Source organism: Canis aureus, chromosome 34, assembly GCF_053574225.1.
Source record: "Canis aureus isolate CA01 chromosome 34, VMU_Caureus_v.1.0, whole genome shotgun sequence".
Lineage (NCBI taxonomy): Eukaryota > Metazoa > Chordata > Mammalia > Carnivora > Canidae > Canis > Canis aureus.
In genome coordinates this window covers 16,986,832-17,006,462 of record NC_135644.1, presented here as the reverse complement: position 1 = coordinate 17,006,462, position 19,631 = coordinate 16,986,832, and the positions used below count along the sequence as shown (strand labels likewise).

At 39.2% G+C, this 19,631-nt stretch overlaps 1 protein-coding gene and 1 long non-coding RNA gene across 3 annotated transcripts in view; one reads left to right on the top strand and one right to left on the bottom strand.

The window, feature by feature from the left end:
- LOC144304926 (uncharacterized) overlaps positions 1-535 on the bottom strand; it is a 26,755-nt gene extending 26,220 nt beyond the window's left edge. The window contains exon 1 of the long non-coding RNA XR_013371931.1: positions 453-535. This is a non-coding gene — a long non-coding RNA (uncharacterized LOC144304926). The remainder of the gene's footprint in view (positions 1-452) is intronic.
- DHRS9 (dehydrogenase/reductase 9) overlaps positions 1-19,631 on the top strand; it is a 26,260-nt gene extending 6,629 nt beyond the window's left edge. For both annotated transcript variants that reach the window (XM_077883569.1, XM_077883568.1), the window contains exons 2-5: positions 4,678-5,049; positions 6,263-6,521; positions 10,166-10,329; positions 13,169-19,631. In XM_077883569.1, the coding sequence (XP_077739695.1) occupies positions 4,737-5,049; positions 6,263-6,521; positions 10,166-10,329; positions 13,169-13,392 (960 nt within the window). In that variant the 5' untranslated portion in view covers positions 4,678-4,736 and the 3' untranslated portion in view covers positions 13,393-19,631. The remainder of the gene's footprint in view (positions 1-4,677; positions 5,050-6,262; positions 6,522-10,165; positions 10,330-13,168) is intronic.

The window sequence follows — 19,631 nt, the reverse complement described above, 5'->3', positions numbered from 1 at the left end:
TGTGTGTGTGTCCTCAGTCCTCACTTCCCACATTTATTTTTACTAGCCAAGTGACTAGTGTTTGTTGTGGCTTAGGAAAAATCTCCAGGCACAGTTCAGAGGACGTATACTTAGAGTCGCACCAGTCCTCATGCCCTGGGGTGTGGGGACTGCAGATCGGCTTTCCCTTACTCTGTCCTCAGCGTTGACAACACCACAGGCTCACAGCCACTGGATCCTAAGAGGACTGGTGTAGATGAAGTGCTCTTGCCTTGAACCAAGTGATGTGTACCCCTTGCTAAGCACTTTGTTATGAGATAACCTGGAAGACAAAGCAAATAAGCAAACAGCCCAAGCAACTAAGGTCAGTGCCCCTGAGTCTCTGAATTTTCAGGACCGAGGAGCCATGTGGAGGTGGCCAGGCTAGTGGAATATGGTTGAGGCAGCCATACTAGTTGCAGTCATTCATTTACCTCTTGGCGGTCAATGAACCAATCGGCCATCAATCAGATTCTGTGTACAGGTCGCTTTCCCAGTAACTCTGACCAAAGGCTGCTGCTAGGAAACATGACAACACATGGAACCTTGGCTCAAATACGATTAGAGGTCAAAGGTATGCATGTGTTGATTTGTGACTGACTCAATCAAATGAACTTGAGGAAGGTGAACCTTAGGAATTGAAGAACCAGTATTTTTTGGACAGTAATATTTGGGGTAAGAACAGGGTATGCAAAACTCTAGCTCAAATAGAGCAAACTTACCAAAGAGTGGAATTCCAAGGTCACTAAATCCTGAAGTGCTGGAGTTCTGACCTATTTTGTGCATGAAACCCCTTTGGGTCTACTGAAGCCTTTTCTTAGAAAAAAAAAAAAAAGTTATATTTTCCCTTGCCAAATTTTTATGCTTTTATTTTGAAATGATTTCAAACTATGGGAAAGTTAAAAGAATAGTACAACCTGGAATCTTTAAATATTAACATTTCACCACCCTTGCATTGTCATTCTCTCTTTACATCCATATGTATGTGGGAGTTTTGTTGCTGCTGTTTTATTTTTAATTGAAGTGTTGTTGGTATACGATATGATGTTAGTTTCAGGCGTACGATATATACATTACAAAATGCTCATCATCTATCACCATACATACATTATTATTGACTATATTTCCTATGTTCTACTTTTTATCCCTGGGATTTATTTATTTCATAACTGGAAATTTGTACCTCTTAATCCCCTTCACCTATTTTGTCCATTCCCCCACCACCATCACTGCCCAGGCAACCACCTGTTCGTGGTTTGGCAATCACATCTTCCTTATCCATTCATCTATCAATGGACACTTAGGTTGCTTTCTTAATATGCTAATTAATTTATATAAATATTATTATTATTTTCTTAACTTTGAGAATAAGCTGAAGACATAGTGCACTTAATCTTTAAATATTTCAGTGTGTATTTCCTAAAAAGTGAGACACTTTCTACATGGTCATGGTAAATTATAAAATTGGGAAATTAGTATTTATTGAGAATCCAATATTATTTATCAGATCAACAGATCTTACACAAGCTTCACAAGTTGACCAAATAATATTCTTTCTAGCCAAAGAAAAAAATAGTTTCCTGGTCCACTATCACATATTGCATTGAGTTGTCACATCTCTTTAGTCTCCATTTATCTGGAGCAGTCTTCAATCTTTCTTTTCCTTCATGACTTTGACATTTTTAAAGAGTATAGGCCATGTATTGTGTGAAATTGGAAGATTTGTCTCTATGCAGGCTTAACTTCCATTTATGTACTAAAGTGCTGCTGTGTCCTTCCCAGTGTACCATACCAGGAGGCACATGATGTTGGTTTGTCCCACAACTAGTGGTATTAATTTGTATCACTTGATTAAGGTGGTATCTCTCAGGCTTCTCCACTGTGAAATTATTATTGCTCTCTTTTTAATTAGTATGTATCTCATGGGGAGATTTTTTTGAGATTCTATAATTATTGGTTTTTTTTTAAGATTTTATTTATTTATTCATGAGAGACACAGAGAAAGAGGCAGAGACATAGGCAGAGGGAGAAGCAGACTCCATGCAGGAAGCCGGACATGGGACTTGATTCCAGGACTCCGGGATTACACCCCAAACCAAAGGCAGACACTCAACCCACTGAGCCCCCCACGCATCCCTAATTAGTTTCTTATCAGAATTTCACCTACTAGTTTTAGCATACATTGATTGTTCTTGCCTGATATAATTGCTACTATTATAGTTGCCAAAAGGTGATTTTCTAATTCCATCATTTCTTTTACATTTATTAGTTGGCATATTAATTCTTCTATAAAATGAGGCAAATAATATGCCCTCTCTAACTCAAAAGGCTGTGAAGAAAATCAAATGAGATCTATATGTAAAAGTGCAGTGTAGAATGCTTCACAAATAAACTGCTCTTTTACTATAACTCCTCTTATGCTTGCCACCAACAAAATATGATGACATAGAAAGTTTCTATTCTCTGATCTCAGAAACATTAAGCCCCATGAACATTTACCGTTTTCAGAAAATTCCATGAGATTTTTTTTAAAGATTTTATTTATTTATTCATGAGAGACACAGAGAGAGAGGCAGAGACATAGGCAGAGGGAGAAGCAGGCTCCATGCAGGAAGCCGGACATGGGACTTGATTCCAGGACTCCGGGATTACGCCCTGAGCCAAAGGCAGATGCTCAACCACTGAACCACTCAGGTGTCCCTCCATGAGATTTTAATCGCAGTGAAAGCTATAGAATTCATTCAGAAAACATATTCAACACTTAATTACTCAATTATTCAATTTATTGAGGCCATATCTAAACAAAACACTACACTGATTTTATAAATATGAAATTTCCTTAAAAATGACTAAACATGAAATTTCACAAGAGGTAGTTATACCAACACCTCACCTCAAAAGTATACATTTTTAAATGTATTTATATATTTGTAAAGGGAAAATTCTACTACATGGACATTAATTTGCCACAAATCAATAATTCCTACACAGGAAATATTTGGGAAACAATACCAAATTATTAAGCCACGATTGTCTAAAAACTTGACTGCTTTAGAAGTAGGCACAGCTATATCAAAAGAATCAACCAGTTTGCTCAAACCTACCATATTTGAATATTTAAGTCTGACTTAATTTTATCAATGGACAGTTCTTTCTTTAGTTCTAGATCTTGTACCAGGAAGAAAGATGAAAGCCCAAAATTTCCTTGAGAAGTGAAGAAGATATATTACATTGAGTTGTTTTTTATCTGGAATAATCTATTCCTTATAAAGCAGTACACATGAGTGTACATGAGTGTGTGTGTATAATTCAATCTGTGTGTATGTTTATATTCCTTATTAGGGAAAGAAATATTTACATAAAAAGGAAAAAAACTGGAAGAAAATGTACCAAAAATATTAAGAGTCAAACATGATAATCATTAGTTTGTTCTTTAATTTTTTCTGTATTTGCCAATTTTTTTACCATGAGCATAAGTTACTTCTATAAGCAGAAAAAAATGAATAATTTTTTAAAATATTTTATTTATTTATTCATGAGAGACACACAGAGAAAGAGGCGGAGACATAGGCAGAGGGAGAAACAGGCTCCCCATGGGAGCCTGATGCAGGACTCGATCCCAGAACCCTGGGATCATACCCTGAGCTATAGGCAGACACTCAACCATCCTAACACTTACTTTTAATCCAAAAACAACTGTGATATTTCTAAATTGATACAGTAAGGCTACCTGAAATGATGCATTCTTTTAATTTAGGAAAAGATAAAAAGGTAATAAATGCTGAGGGAAAAGACAAGTGGCAGTCTCCTAAGGAAAGGAAAAGGAAGCCCTCCATCTGTTTGATTTCAAGCTCTAGCCTGCTTCTAGCCCTGAAAAATTAGTTAGCCAAGTCATTCTGCTAAACTTACAGTCAAAGTCTCATGATTTTCCAGAAAGAATTTGCTTTTCTTAGTCCTATGTCATGTGATTCTTTTTCTCACAGAAAGCTAGTATCCAAAGAGAATAGAATCTGAGGCTTCTTGATTTTCTCTGGGATGCTGTGCCTACAGGCATCATCCCTCAGTCTACCCATTCATCTCCCCCTCTCTCCACGAACTCTCTGGTGGCTGTGCACTTGCATATTCTCTGAATAAAGTTCTGATGGTCTCAGAGTTGGGTTGAAGAATGACAATAGCCCATTGAAAATAAGAAAATGGAAACCAACTTGGAAATATTTTCATAGGGCAACTACTTTGCCTGATGGTGTAAAAATAATTAAGGATCTAATCAATCAATTAGAATTGAACATTTTCTAATAGATTTTCCTAATTCTACTCTTGAATTTCATGAAGTAGCAAGAGATAAGATTTTATCATGACAGCCCATGTTTTAGATGGGTGAATTCATACATGAGATTACTGTCACGTCAACCCAATTACTAGTGTCAGCTTTGTCATGGGACCCTCTCTTCTGTTTACTTTCTCTATCACTTGGTTAGTTTTTGTGTTACTTTAGAGGAATGGTTTAGCACTTAAATGGCCATTTTTCCAACAAAATAATAATAATTTTTTAACTATTTATTCACTCAAATGCATTAAAATATCTGAAGTTCATCAATATTGGGCTATAGTGCCTTAATGGTTCTAATTTGAATTTTCTTTCTAATTTTGAACACTCAGGTCACTGTCTTCTTTTATTGTTCAAGAAAGAAGAGTCCCTATCATATACAGGAAAAAGAATGTTCTTTTGGGTGTTAGCCCTCCTAATCCTTTGTGGTTTTCTATGGAATTATAAAAGACAACTAAAGATTGCAGACATCACTGATAAGTACATTTTCATTACTGGGTGTGACACGGGCTTTGGAAATTTAGCAGCCAGAACTTTTGATAAAAAAGGATTTCATGTAATAGCTGCCTGTCTGACTGAATCAGAATCAACAGCTCTAAAAGCAGAAACCTCAGAAAGGCTTCATACTGTGCTTCTGGATGTAACTGACCCAGAAAATGTCAAGAGGACTGCCCAGTGGGTGAAAAATCAAGTTGGGGAAAAAGGTGAGTGATATGGGAGTGGGAAGAATGGAGGGGGTGTTGTGAAGTAGCTCTAGCTAAATAAAATGTGTTTGGATTTTAAATGGCCTTTCAAGAAAATGTCTCCAAAATACCAGCTATGGTACTGGAGAATATTGGAAAAATCTTGGGATAGAGCCCTCAACGGTTTCAAGTTGCAAGCTCCCTGTTTGCACGAGAGACACAGCCCACGTTATCCTCAGTCATACGTCCCAGTAGGCAAATTTAGAACTGAGTTGGAGGTTTTGACTTTTCCTGCTCTTCTCTCATGAAATTCTGGTTTAACCAAATTCACAGCAAAGGAACTTGGGACTAAAAGCTTCAGGAGATCATGGAAACAATCCCCAAATTGCCATGTGGATACCTGGGACCCACTTCTCACTATAAAATCATTCCATAACTCTTACATTTTCTATGGAAAAAAATAGAAAATAACCTGAAAATCTGAGTAAAGGTGTTTAATAGACTAGCAGTAGTATAGTGGCAGACTAGTAAGCCACTGGACCTCATTCTGCATCAGCTTCTGCTAAGATGGCATCATTCCAAACTAGAGGACTTTTCTTGGCTTGAATGAAGTTTGAAATATTCTCATTAATGAAGATGTCAGAATCCAAAAAAGAAATAAACAAATGTATGTGATTTTTCTCTATCACATCTTCATCATACAGTTGAGACTCAATTGCTCAAAAGCAATGGTTTAATAATGCTCCAGACAATTGTTAATGCTTGAAGTCCAAACGTTAACAATATTAAATGTTTTCCATCATAAAATAAAACAGTTGATGACTAGATTTTTTTTTCACCAAAAACAGATGTGAAGTCGATTGATATTGCTCTTTGTAAATAAATAATCTCTGGTTTTGTGATCTAGCAAGTGGGAAAAATAGACCAATTTACTCTGCATCTAAGATGAAAAAGCAAAAGACTCATTCAGACAATGTCAGTATTTTACATTCAGAACCAGAAATAGAGTTTCTGTGAGATTGGCTTCCAGTAACAGAGCTTCAACTATTTCAATTTAGCCTCCTACCTTCTCTGAGAGTAGTTACTTCCCAAAACTATAAAGCATTTCAAAGCAAGAATGTGGTTAGAAGGAGGAAATGGCACAGTTGTGTAAAGCAGGGGCTGTACTTCCATCAAAGATGCTCATATAAGTGTCATCTTCTATCATGCTTCCTTTCTTTCCTCTCTATTCTAGGTCTCTGGGGTCTGATCAACAATGCAGGTGTTCTCGGTGTGCTGGCTCCCACCGACTGGCTGACAGTGGAGGACTACAGAGAACCTATTGAAGTGAACTTGTTTGGACTCATCAGTGTAACACTAAATTTGCTTCCCTTGGTCAAAAAAGCTCGAGGAAGGATTATCAATGTCTCCAGCATTGGAGGTCGGCTTGCAATTAGTGGAGGGGGCTATACTCCCTCAAAATATGCAGTAGAAGGCTTCAATGACAGCTTAAGGTAAATCAAATATTGACTTGTTAGGAAATAATAGCTGCTAATGCTTACTGAATGCTTATTATGTACTAGACACTCTATTTATTGCTTAAAATTATTCCCAACTTGATTTTTTTTTTTAAGATTTTGTTTATTTATTCATGAGAGACACAGAGAGAGGCAGAGACATAGGCAGAGGGAGAATCCCAGACTCAATCCCAGGACTTGATCCCAGGAGCAGGACTCGATCCCAGGAGCTCAGGATCACAACCTGAGCCAAAGGCAGATGCTCAACCACTGAGTCACCCAGGTGCCCCAAATTATTCCCAATTTGTAGACAAAACCACTGAAAGAAAGAGATTAAGTAAGTAACTTGCCCAGTGTCACCCAGCTGGTAAGTGGTACAATTGAGATTTGAACTTAAGTCTATTTAAGTCTTTTTTCACTTTTTGCATTAATGCATAATGCTGACAGAGATGGTGAATTTATATTCAACAGGTCAGTTTGTTAAATAGTCAGGGAATCATATAGAGAGACTAAATTAGGGTAGATCTCTCCATTGGTATAACTGTCACTTGCAGACACAATAATACCATCTTATTTAAACCCTCAGTAGAAAATTATCTGGTAAAGTAAATGTAATTATCACAAAATAATGACTCAGCTATGCTGCATTTTCCCCCCTTTTGTTCCAAGTTCCAGACCCAAATTTCTATATATTTCAGACACTACAGCTAAATGGATAACTTTCCCATCCCCACCCCACCCCAAGGGCAAAAAATAGTTTTTCTCTGATGCTTCCATTTCCAAAAAAAATCAGAATAGAAATTTACTAATCATAGATGAAAATTTTGCTCCCACAAAAAAGCACTGACCACGACTTTCTGCTGTGTGTTATCAAAGAACTCCAGAGCTCAAAACAAAGGACCTATTTAGCAAACAAAGGCCCTAACTCAATGCCCCCAAGCATGAATTTCTCTGGGTTTATAACATTTGGGGTTTTGGGGGCTTCCTGAATCTATAGGTTTATGTCTTTTGATGAGCTGTTGTTTCTTCATTTTTTTCTGCAATCTATTCTTTCTCTTCTTCGGAGGCTCTATTACACAAATGTTAGACCTTCAGTTTTGTCCCACAGATTCCTAAGGTTCTGCTCACTTTCTCATTTTTCTCTCTGTTATGCAGATTGGAAAATTTCCAATGATCTACCTTCAAACTCACTAACTTTCCTCCATCACCACTGTGCTATTGAATCCAACCAAGAAATATTTTATTTTGGTTATTGTATTTTTCTAGTGTAAAATTTTCATTAGGTTCTTCTTTGTCTTTTCTTTTTCTGGGAAGCGTTCTAACTTTCTAACTTTCCATTCACTTCAAAAGTATTTTCCTTTGTATTTGAAGCATTTTTATAATAGCTGCCTTAAAGACTTTGATAATTACAACATCTGTATCCATTGGCATGAACATCGGCCACTGTCTTTTCCCATGTGAATTGAGATTTTCCAGTTCTTTTTTATGCTGAATATTTAGAATGATATGAGACTATGGGTCTCATTTAAGTCTTATGGAGAAGATTGATATTTTTGTTTTATTTTATTTTTAAAAATATTTTATTTATTTATTTATTTGAGAGAGAGAAAGAGAGCACACACGAGCTGGGGGGAGGGGTGGAAGGAGGGGCTGAGCCAGGAGCCTGATGTGGGGCTTGATCCCAGGACCCTGAAATCATGGCCTGAGCTGAAGGCAGATGCTTCCCTGATTGAGCCACCCAGGCACCCCAATATTTTTGTTTTAGCAAACAATTGGTGAGGTTGTGTTTAGGTTACGACTGCTAACTGTCATTCTGTTTAGTTTGATATTTCAAGGTTTGCTTGATTTTTAAAGACTTTATGGTGCTATGGTGCTATTCAGATTTGTTCTGCAGATGTATCACACAGTGGCCAGTTGGGGATGTGGAACAGGGCTGTCCCAGAGCTTGCTTCTTTAAGTCAGATCCACACATGCATGCGTGCAGTGCATAAACAATACTATGGCATCACTTTCCTGAGCACCTCTCTCTCTGATCTTTCCGATTCTCTCTCGTTTCCTGGGACTGCCCTCCAGCTAGAAGCTACCCCATTCTGCCAACTACTTCCCACATGTGTGCTGGGTACAGCGTCACATCATGGGAGGAGAGAGGGAGATGAAAAGCAACAGGATTTCTTCCCACCTTCTTGGAGATTAATTACCACTTTTAAAAAGGGAATTAACTGAAGGACTTGCATGTTTGCCATGCAGCCAAATATACCATGCCTGAAATTACTCAGTAAAATATGCGGTTGTTGTGGTGGTGGTTTTCTTCTAAATCATGGAACTGGTATTGGAAATGGTACTGTGCCTGCAGGCCACAGTCCAGTGGTGGCTCCAGACTTTCTATACATAGGAGTGGTCCAACTGGGTGAGGGCTGGGGTTATTTAAAGTTATTTGCCCAGCAAGCATACTGGTTTCATATGGTTTGCCTTACCTGGTAAGCTTAGTTGGGTGACTTAAAGCCATTTGTCCCTAGGCTATATGTTATTTCTTGAGTGGATAGGGAGACAAAATTTCCCAAATACTTTCCAAAACCCAAAGAAACTCAGAAGATAGGTGAGTAAAGTAAATTAAGTTGTAAAATAGCTTTAAAAAATTTTAATGCAGGCAGCCTGGGTGGCTCAGCCGTTTAGTGCCACCTTCAGCCTGGGGTGTGATCCTGGAGACCCAGGATCGAGTCCCACATCAGGCTCCCCACATGGAGATTGCTTCTCCTTCTGCCTGTGTCTCTGTGTCTCTCATGAATAAATAAATAAAATCTTTAAAAAAATAAAAATAAAGAAATAAAAAATTTTAATGCAAACAACATACTTTTCAAAATCTTTCGGCACCAAGCTAATTTGCATTTTCAGTAAGATACACTGCAAACTAAATAATAGGTATGTTGCTAAAGGCAGAACCTAAGATAAATCACATTTTAAGTTCATTGGTAGAGTTCTTTAAAAATCTTATGACAAAGGCTTATACAAAGTGAGTAATTACTTCCTTATATATTCTAGGTGGAAATATACATTAAATATAGGAAATAATTATTTATATAATTGTTTGCAATTCTTTGTTTTGCTTTTAAAGGGGGGGGCACCATGATTCCCCTAAAACTTTACTGCCCAATAAATCAGTAAACCACATGATGAAAGAGCTTGCTGAGCAGCATAGGGAGCAGGTTAGCCACATCAGAGATTGTCACACTGTGTCCTTCAGCCTATCCTCATTTGTGCCGCAATCTCCTCACATTCCTAAGATGGAGGTAAACTTGTCCATCCAGGCCAATCATTACTCCATTTCCCCATAATGTACATTGCCTACTGAGAGGAAATCTGTCCTTAACCCAACTACTTGTCAATTTAATGAGAGAGTATGGCTTAGTGGGGAGCACTAGACTAGAAGTGGGTCTGTCCCTTTCCCATTCTGCCACTAAACCAGCCTTCACACCCTGAATGTCAACTTCCTCACTGCAAACTGAGAGTGTAGAACAAGATATTCCTTTCCAACCCACCCAATTCTGTGATACCATGAAAAAAAGTCATAAGAAAATAATCACCCAAATAGCAAACATTCTCCAAACAAACTTGGATTAAACATCAATACATTCTTTTCACAGGCGGGACATGAAAGCTTTTGGTGTGCACGTTTCATGTATCGAACCAGGATTATTCAAGACAGGATTATCAGATCCAATAAAAGCCACTGAGAAAAAACTTGCCATTTGGAAGCACCTGTCTCCTGATATCAAACAACAGTATGGAGAAAGTTACATTGAAAAAAGTAAGTCTCTGGAAGGACGCAGGGTTCCTCTGGCATTTATTGTCATAGGCAACCTGGAGACTCAAATATAAACGAAAAAATAGGGGCACCTGGGTGGCTTTATTGGTTAAGTCTGCCTTTGGCTCAGGTCATGATCTCAGGGTCCTGGGATCGAGCCTCACATCAGGCTGTGTGCTGAGCACAGAGTCTGCTGGTTCTTCTCCCTTTGCCCCTCCTACTGTTCATGTTCTCTCTCTCTCTCTTTCTCAAATAAGTAAATAAAATCTTTTTTTAAAAAGATTTTTTAAAAATATACCAATAGGGATTTTAGATATGGATCAGAGATCCTTATTAACTCCAGTGCCATCTCTTACTTCAAGTGTTTATAAACATTTACTGAGCATTTACCAAATGACAAATTCTATGCTAAACACCTTATGAATTCTACTATTTCCTTCTCAAAGAACCATAGGAGTAGTGAGCAGAGGCTTAGAAAAGTAAATGTTCTACCCAAAGCTATATACCTCCTCCTGGTCATGCCCAGATTAGAGTTCACAGTCTTCACCTCTACACAAGCCTCCTCTTTTTTGGTAAACACCAACCACTCACTCAACATTGTTCAAGGATTTATGGAGGTTACAAAATATAAGGACTCTGACCCTTAACAAGCTTACAGTCTAGTGGACAAGAAAGAGTAACCAAGTGAGATTATAAAGCAATGAGATGTGCAGCATGCCAGCAAACTGATCCTGTACTTCTTAGACAGAACCCAACAGCCCAGATAGGGTGCTAGATAGTACAGTCTCTAATTGCCCAAGGAATTCAGAACTGGATGAAAGCATTGCTGGTCAAGTGGCCTTTGAGTAAGGCCTAAAGGACAGGAAGGAATTATTTGGGTGGAAGGTCTCCAGAACAGGAATGCATGAGGGGTGGAGACGGAAGGAGAAGTAACATAAGTCAGATTGAGTCAGGGATGGAGAAATAATAGATAGAGTATGACTAACATACAGAGAACACTTACTATGTACTTGTCACCGTTCTAAGTGCTTTACATAGACTGTCTCATTTAAAATGCCTAGATAAACCCTAAGAAGTGGATATGACCTGAGTTTTATAGAAACGGAGGCACAGAGAAATAACTTGCCCATTGTTGCAATTAGTAAGTGGAGGAGCTAGATTTGAACCCAGACAGCCTGACTTTGCCTTTTATTCTTGGGTCCAGCACTATAAGGTGAACAAGGCATTAAGAAGCTGGTGGAACTTCCTGTACCAGGGCTCCACCTCCACCTCAATTTCCTGGTCCTGTGAAAAGCTTAGTCAACATTCCTCAAACACTTACTGAGCTCCTGCTTTAAGCCAAACAGGGCCCCACCTAACTTGGTGTCATTCTAACCTCAAAACTCCTCTTCATCAGCGGGTTTTGTAAGACAGCCAACTGTGGCAAAGTTCAAGGCCGGGAGTTTTTGAGGTGGAGCCAAAATCCAAGTCAGGTCCACCCAGGGAGGTTTTTAGAATGACAGACTCCCTCAGCCATCCAACCCCATTACACACACACACACACACACACACACACACATGTGCGCGCACACACACACAGATACACATACATCAGTGAGAACACTGACAAACCTCCCAGTGCTATGTCACTAGATGCTGAGAATCCCTGCCATTAAATACTCTGTTTCTTACTCATTACTGACTTTGAAGATTCTTAGTAGGTTCAGAAACAAAATCCCTCATTTAAAAGAGTTTTCTCTGTTTGATAATTGACATTGATACTTTCTAAATGCCCATGAATATGTCATCAACCTGCATCTCAAAATTATTTTTGACTTGGCTGCTAGCTCAGGTGTCCTCTCTCAGAAGTACCAAAAGTCTTTGAGCCCAATTTTGCGCTAGTTGTTTTTATTAGTTTTCCAACTTGGACATCAGCCAGACTCAGTTCCAAAGCAGACCACTTATTTAAGTTCACCTGTCATTTCCCAGGCTATGGTTGTAAGAGTTTAAAATAGTCACTAAGATTTATTAGGTAATCACAATTAGGTTCTTTGAGCAACTTGTGGCTACTGGGGCCTGAAGTTGAAAGGGAGATTTGAAATCGTAGATTTTCTCTTGAGAAGACACAACCCAGGTATGTTTTAAGAGCACAAGAGGAATGCTCCAAGCCATTATCAATCTTCTGATAAAATACCTGCCTCTTTAAAGCTATCGTAGCTCATTACTCAAGCATTTCATCTGCCTGATAACACAGATATGTTTAACTTTCTGAGTCAAGACTTTGGGGGATGATTCCCTCTTTATTCACTGAATAAGAGGCACATGGTATGTGAGTGCACGCATGCACACACATGCACAAGCACACATGCAATCCACATTTCCTATAAATCCTTAACTCCTTAAAATAAATTTGAAATCAAACCCATAACTTCCTGGGCTCAGGGGCCTCATAGACTTAATAAAGTATCTTTCCCTCGCTGCTTTAAAGTAGTGCTTCTCAAAGTTTGGTCCTGGGAACAGCACCGGTCAGTATCAACTGGAAACTTGATAGAAATGCAAATTATTGGGTGCCACTTCACACCTCCTGGGTCAGAAGCTAGTGGTGGGATCCAGCAATTGGGCTTTAACAAGCCCTCTAGGAGATTCTGCTGCCCACTCAAGTTTGAGAGCCAGTGGTCTAACGAAAGCACTGCTGCATCCTTTTGGGAGAAATAGATAGAAACCCACCACAAGGGGCCTCCACTTATAATGGCAAATTCAAAATAAATTTCCGCATGCGTATTCGCCCCTTTACACCCTGGCCTCACACACTCCTTTTCCCCTTCTTCCAAAGAGTAAATGTATTTTTTGTCTCCTTCTGCAGGTCTAGACAAACTGAAAGACACTACTTCCTTTGTGAACGTGGACCTCTCCCTGGTGGTGGAGTGCATGGACCACGCTCTCACAAGTCTCTTCCCTAAGACCCGTTATGCTGCTGGAAGAGATGCCAAGACCTTCTGGATTCCTCTGTCTCACATGCCAGCAGTTTTGCAAGACTTTCTATTGTTGAAACAGAAAGTAGAGCTGGCTAATCCCAAAGCCGTATGACACAGCTGACAACAAATGCCTGCCCCCGGGCTATGAGATTGGCTGCTTTCAAAGACACATCTCCTTTTTGGTCTCATTCCTTACCTAATCCGACCTGGACTTGTTTAAATCAAGCTTCTTTTGATCAATGAAGGGGTCCCACCAACACCGGGAATGTCCCAGGGTCCCTTTTTAAGCCTTCTTTGAAAAGAAAAGTGGTGATGACCTATCACATAGAAGGGCCAGGATGGCACCTGCCCAATATTTAGGCTTTGCCTGCTTAGTACGATGTAAGGGAAATTGAAAGCCTTACCCATCAAAAATGATCTCTACCACCACCAGCCGCATGTTTCTAGCCCCCACCCCTTGAACTCCAGAATGTTAATTATTGGTCCCATATCAAAATGTTCAGAGATAACTAGAACACTTTCATGTGGATTGGATGTTTCATTTTGCTGAAAAGAAGACTTTGAAGGACTGGAACTCAGTTTTGCAAGCTGTGGTAGGTCAGGAGAAGGAAGGGTGAGGAAGCATTATGTGACAGGTACAAATTAAGGGGGGCAGAGAAACAGTAGGTAGGATTGCAAGTAGGAGGGTAGGAAAAGAGCAGAAGGACAGAGGACTGAAAAGAAGAAACCAGTATGGAAGTGGATGGAGTGGGATTCCAAGACAAGCCTGCCTGTTCTAGAGGGAGCCGTGGAGGGTGAACAGTCTATTCAAAGTCACTGTGAACACTGAGGCCTACACAGCTGTCTTTGGAAAGCTGGTAACAGCAGAGTAACCAGTCATTCTAAGGGAGAAAAAGGTGGGGTATTTATGTTGACTATGGTGATTGTAAATACAAGACCCAGAATATCTGAAACAACTTACACCCAAGATGGTTGGAGATCCTCCATTTGATGTGTCTCTGAAGCCCCATGAAGATATAGAGCTAAATTAAGACTCTCTTTGACCTACAGTTACTGTGACAGCAGGTCTGCTCCTTGCTCACAACCATGGTCCTAAATTGGACTGACCCTGGCTCATCTCCTCCAAAAATAAGTTCTCTAAACGGATGCTTCCCAGATGCCAGCACCCAGTATCACTCACTTAGGTTGGTTGAAGATTTGTGTGAAAAGGCCTGAAGTGCCAAAATTCAGTATTTGTAGCTAAATAATATAGAGTGAAAGAGCCAGGAAAATGACAGAGTGTACACACACACACACACACACACACACGCTTATTATGAAGAAAATACTTAATATCTGCTTCATAAAACAATACTTATTTGAAGATATCAGTAATTCTTCTATTCATTTTTATTCGCCTTTCTGGAAACATCTGTTTGTGAGATAATTTCCACCTTTCACATTTACAGCATATTAATGACTTTGAAAAAAACAAATTTCCAATGGTGTCGGTCCACCTGGACATAATGTTATTATTTTAGGGGAAAATACACTCATTTTTATTACATGAAAATGAAGAAAATAACAGCAAGAATCAGAATTCTCAGGCAAAGTTATCTAAACTCTTGTCACTTCCTACCCATGAAGTCCTCTCCATCTTGGCCCTAGCTCCAGAGACGGCTCACCTTAGATCTCTGATTTCTTCTTTTTGCAATTAACCACCTGTGGGGTAGGGACCCCTTGCACAGTTTGTCCTTGTTGCTGAAGTTCATCAGGATTGTTTGCTGGGCCTCTTCCTTCTCACCTTGAACTCCCAGATCCTGGCTTCGTTTCACTGTTTTAAAAATGTCTGGCCTGGTGTTCCCTGATCTTGACATCTGCGGCTGCCAAGGCTTTTAAAATCTGCAGGAACCTGCTTTGCTGAATTTCAAACCATTCCAGTTGTGTTCTTGGGTCTTCCTAAAGGTGTTATTTCCTTTATTTTACCTAGACCTCCGTTCTTTGCTCATTTCTCCAAGTAACTACAATTGGCAAATTCCTGTTTCACTCCATCCAAAAGTATTCTACTTAAACGAATGCTCCCAAATATGGTACCATCTCAAAATAAAACCAAGTATATTCACCGAAGCAATATTTAAAGCTTTTTTAACTAAATGAGAAGACAGCAGAATATAAAGGTATCGTCTCAACAGAAGCACAAGACCTGGAAGAGAGGGAGGGAGAGAGGAAGGAAGGGACATCGGAAGGTCACTGCACCATGAGTCTGGAGCATGGCTGCCTAGACTCCTCGCCATCTTGCTGTCACTTCTGATATTCTCTGTGCTCTTGGGAACATATCATATTTTTATCTATACTACTTGGGCATATCTACTGGGCAATCTATTCTGCAAGTCCTAGCCTACAGGAAGGAACGACATGGTCCCTTCCTTCATAGAGCTTGGTATAATCCAAAGGTGGAGGTTACCACTCAGGATGCCTTAGAAGAACTTCTCCAAGAATCTACGGCCAAGATAAATTGAGATGTTGTCTTTCTACCACCTCTCGGTTATGAGATCTTTCCTCACTTCGTTTGGAGGCAGCAGGAGAACCTTTCAGACTTTTCCTCTGATCTGATCTAAAAATCCCACTATGTCCTATGTAGCTCTATCTGGATATCCACAAGGTATTCAAATCTAGAGTTTCCATCTCCTCACCCCCCTACCCTTTCCCAGGCAAACACCAACTACTATCAATTTGATCCCCTAAGGAGATATCACAAGTCTACTCCTTTTTATCTCCAGTGCAATCATCTGTTAAGAATTTCATCATCTCTTAGCTCAATGATAGCATATTTACCCTTGTATGCCTTCAATGATTTCTCCTCACTGCAGTCAGAATTGTTCAAAATCCAGATTTGATTATTCTACTCATCTCCCCACCACTGCTTTCTTAAACCCTTCAATGTGTCCCATTGCATTTTGGCTAAGGACCAGAATGCATAACATAAATGATGTTGCCCCAGCACTCCTCATCAGCCTCATTTTAGGTTATTCTGAGGTTAGCCCCCTCAGAGCCCTTGCCCATGCTCTTGCCTAGAACGTTTCCATCTTACCTGCTTATCTAGTTTCCTCATCCTGTAGATCTCAGCCACTTCCTCAGGGAAACCTATACAGTTCCAAATTCTGACCAGTCTTTGTATCCCACCCAGGTTTCTGTTTCTGTCTTGTACAGGGCACTTATCATAGTCTATAATCACATATTTGTGTGGTTCGTTAGTTAATATAGGTCTCCCCAACAAGACTTTAAGTTCCATGAATTAAGGAGCCATGATGCTTTGCTTATCTTTCTATTCCCTTACCTAGCACATTGCTGGCACACAGACCACTATTCAAAAATATTAATTGAGTGAATTTAGAAATTAGCCTCTATGAGCCTTTCCAACTAGGGGGTAATCTATCACTTAAGATAGGGCTTGCCAATCCCATTAATTGTGCTATCAAAAAAGCAGTTCGATTAGAATCCTGTAACTTCCTTAAACCTTTGACTACTTCCATGAGGGCTCCCTACTTCTGGTTCTTCTGTAAGCCTCCCTTCAGAAACTAGTTGCCATGGTGACTTCTCATGATCAATGGTCCAGAGACACTGAACGAACCTCTGTCCATGTCGAGTCTTTCTGGGCTCAGTGGTCACAGAACAGGGAGCATCAGGAACCATTTCATACACTTCTCCACCTATAGGCACTATGTACGCAAGCCATCCAGACTAAAGAAAACCACTTCAGTTTAAAATCTCTCCAGGGGCACCAGGGTGGCTCAGTTGGTTAAGCATCTGACTCTTGATTTCAGCTCAGGTCATGATCTCAGGGTATGAGGTCAGACTATGTTCTGGGCATGGAGCCTGCTTAAGATTCTCTCTCTGCCCCTTTCCTCCTCTAAAAAATGAAATGAAATGAGGTGAAATGTAATGAAATAAAATAAAATCTTTCCAGGAACTCCATAACTTCCTTGGGCAACCCCGCTAATATTCAATAAGGAAAATTGCCAGGCACTTCTAAGAAAAATGACCAATTTTGGCTTTCTTCTCTATTAAAATCCCAATAAGTTTCAGGAATGTGAGAGATCAGAGTCCCATCAGTATGGAGGAAATGACTAAACAGTCTCAAATGGAAAGGCTTTTAATATCTAGAAATTATTTGTAACAATCTAATCTAAGCCACAGTTTATAAGGATAATGCTGGTCAACAGTTTCATGAATTTTTGGCTGTTAAAAAATAAGACAATTCTGTTGATATTCATAATACTGACATTCTTCCTCAACTCTGTGACTCATTTTCAAAAAGAAAATATGAACAATTTCCATCCTACTATATATACGAGGCACTAAAATAACCAGGGCTCTAGTGCAGATTCTAGTTTAGCCAAATCTCCAAGCTCTTTTTGCACACTGCACCTGCCTGAGAAAGAATCAGATCACAGCTCTTGCCTGATTAGTCCCTAGAAATAAGCAGCACTCTGGCCTGAAATAGGTCAGGCAAGGTAACATAGCAATCTGTCACATTCTACAATGAGCAACTGCCCTGAACAGTTCCATTTCAGTTTCTTTTGAGAAACTGGACTTGGAAAGGGTTCCACTCTAGATACATAGCATAAGCCCTAGGAAAGACCATTCAGTCCCACGCTGGGTGGAGATGGTGGGGCTGGTACAATTGCTTTCAGCCATCTGGGTCTGTTTTTCCCTCTTAGATATGGCAGCTAGAACTTGAGTATGAAGCCACCCAATGAGTGGTGGAGCCTGAGATATGGATTAGTAACCCAAGCAATCTCACAGGTATAATAAGAAAATAGTATCAATGGTTATTTAATACTTAGTACACATCAGGTTCTCTATGCATTTGGACATTGCACAAATGATTTAATCTAACCCTTACCATATCTCAGGTATATTTTGTGGTTGTAACTATTGTTTATTTATTTTTAATGTGGTAAGAATACTTCATATGGGATCCACTCTGTTAAATGAAGTGTACAATACAGTATTATAAAGTATAGGCACAATGTTGTACAGTAGAGCCCTAGAACTTAATCATTTTGCATAAATGAAATTTTGTACTGGTTGAACAGCAACTCCCCATTTGCCCCCAGTCCCTGGAAACCACCATCCTACTCTTTCCTTTTATGACTTTGACTATTGTCTATACCTCATGTAGAAGGAATCATGCAGTATTTGTCCTATGACTGGCCTACTTCATCTAGCATAACATCCCCCACATTCATCCATGTTGTCACGTACGGGAGGATTACCTACTTTTTAGTGCTAAAACATATTCCATTGTAGGTGTATACCACCTTTGTTGATTTGTCTGTTGGTAGACATTTAGATTGTTTCCACATCTGGGTTATTGTGAATAGTGCTGCAATGAATGTGGGAGTGCAAATACCTCTTTCAGATCCTGATTTTAATTCTTTTGGATAAAGACCCAGAAGTGAGATTGTTTGATCATATATTTCTTTTTTAGCTTTTTGAGGACCCACCATGCTGTTGTCTGCGACAGCTGCTCCATTTTGTTTTCCTTCCAACAATACACAAGAGTCTCAATTTCTCCACATCCTCACCAATGCTTACTTTTTCCTTTCTTGGTAATAGTCATCCTAATGAGTATAAGTTGATATCTCATTGTAATTTTGACTTGCATTATTTGATCATTGGTCATGAGTGATGTGGAGAATCTTTTTGTTTACCTGTGGCCTATTTGGATATCTTCTTTGGAGAAACATCTATTCAAGGCCTTTGCCCATTTTTTAATCAGGTTATTTGTTTTTGGTTATTGAGGTGAAGAAGCTCCTTATATATTTTGGATATTAGATATGTTTCTTTAGAGATGGAGAAATGAAGCCACTAGAGAGGTGGGCAGTGTGTCCAAACTTATACTGTTAATAAGTATGGGACAGGGTTCAAACCTGGGCCGTCTAATGCGAGAGCTCACACACAGAACCACTGTGCTCCACTATATGGAAACTATCTTAAAGACTGCTTTTCTAAACCTTTATATGGGCCTGTAAAAATAACGTTACTAAATTAATCTAACATGAGTCTTGCCAAGGCAATAATATTATGCATAAGAATGATGCCTATTTTGAGCATATATATAGACTCTTTTTTCCCCCTCTATTCTAATTTTAAATTTTTCTCATGATAAAAATGACAAAAGCATTTATACATCATTTTTCAGGTCCTTGAAGTTTTCTACCTAAATTCCTAGATTTTCTTTCTTTCCTTCTTTGTTTTCTTTTTTGTTGTTATTGATTTTATTTATTTATTGTTCATATTGTTAGTTGTTTTGAGAATTTATATGTTATCAGCTTTTGCTAATTTCAATAAAGGCCTTAGACCATC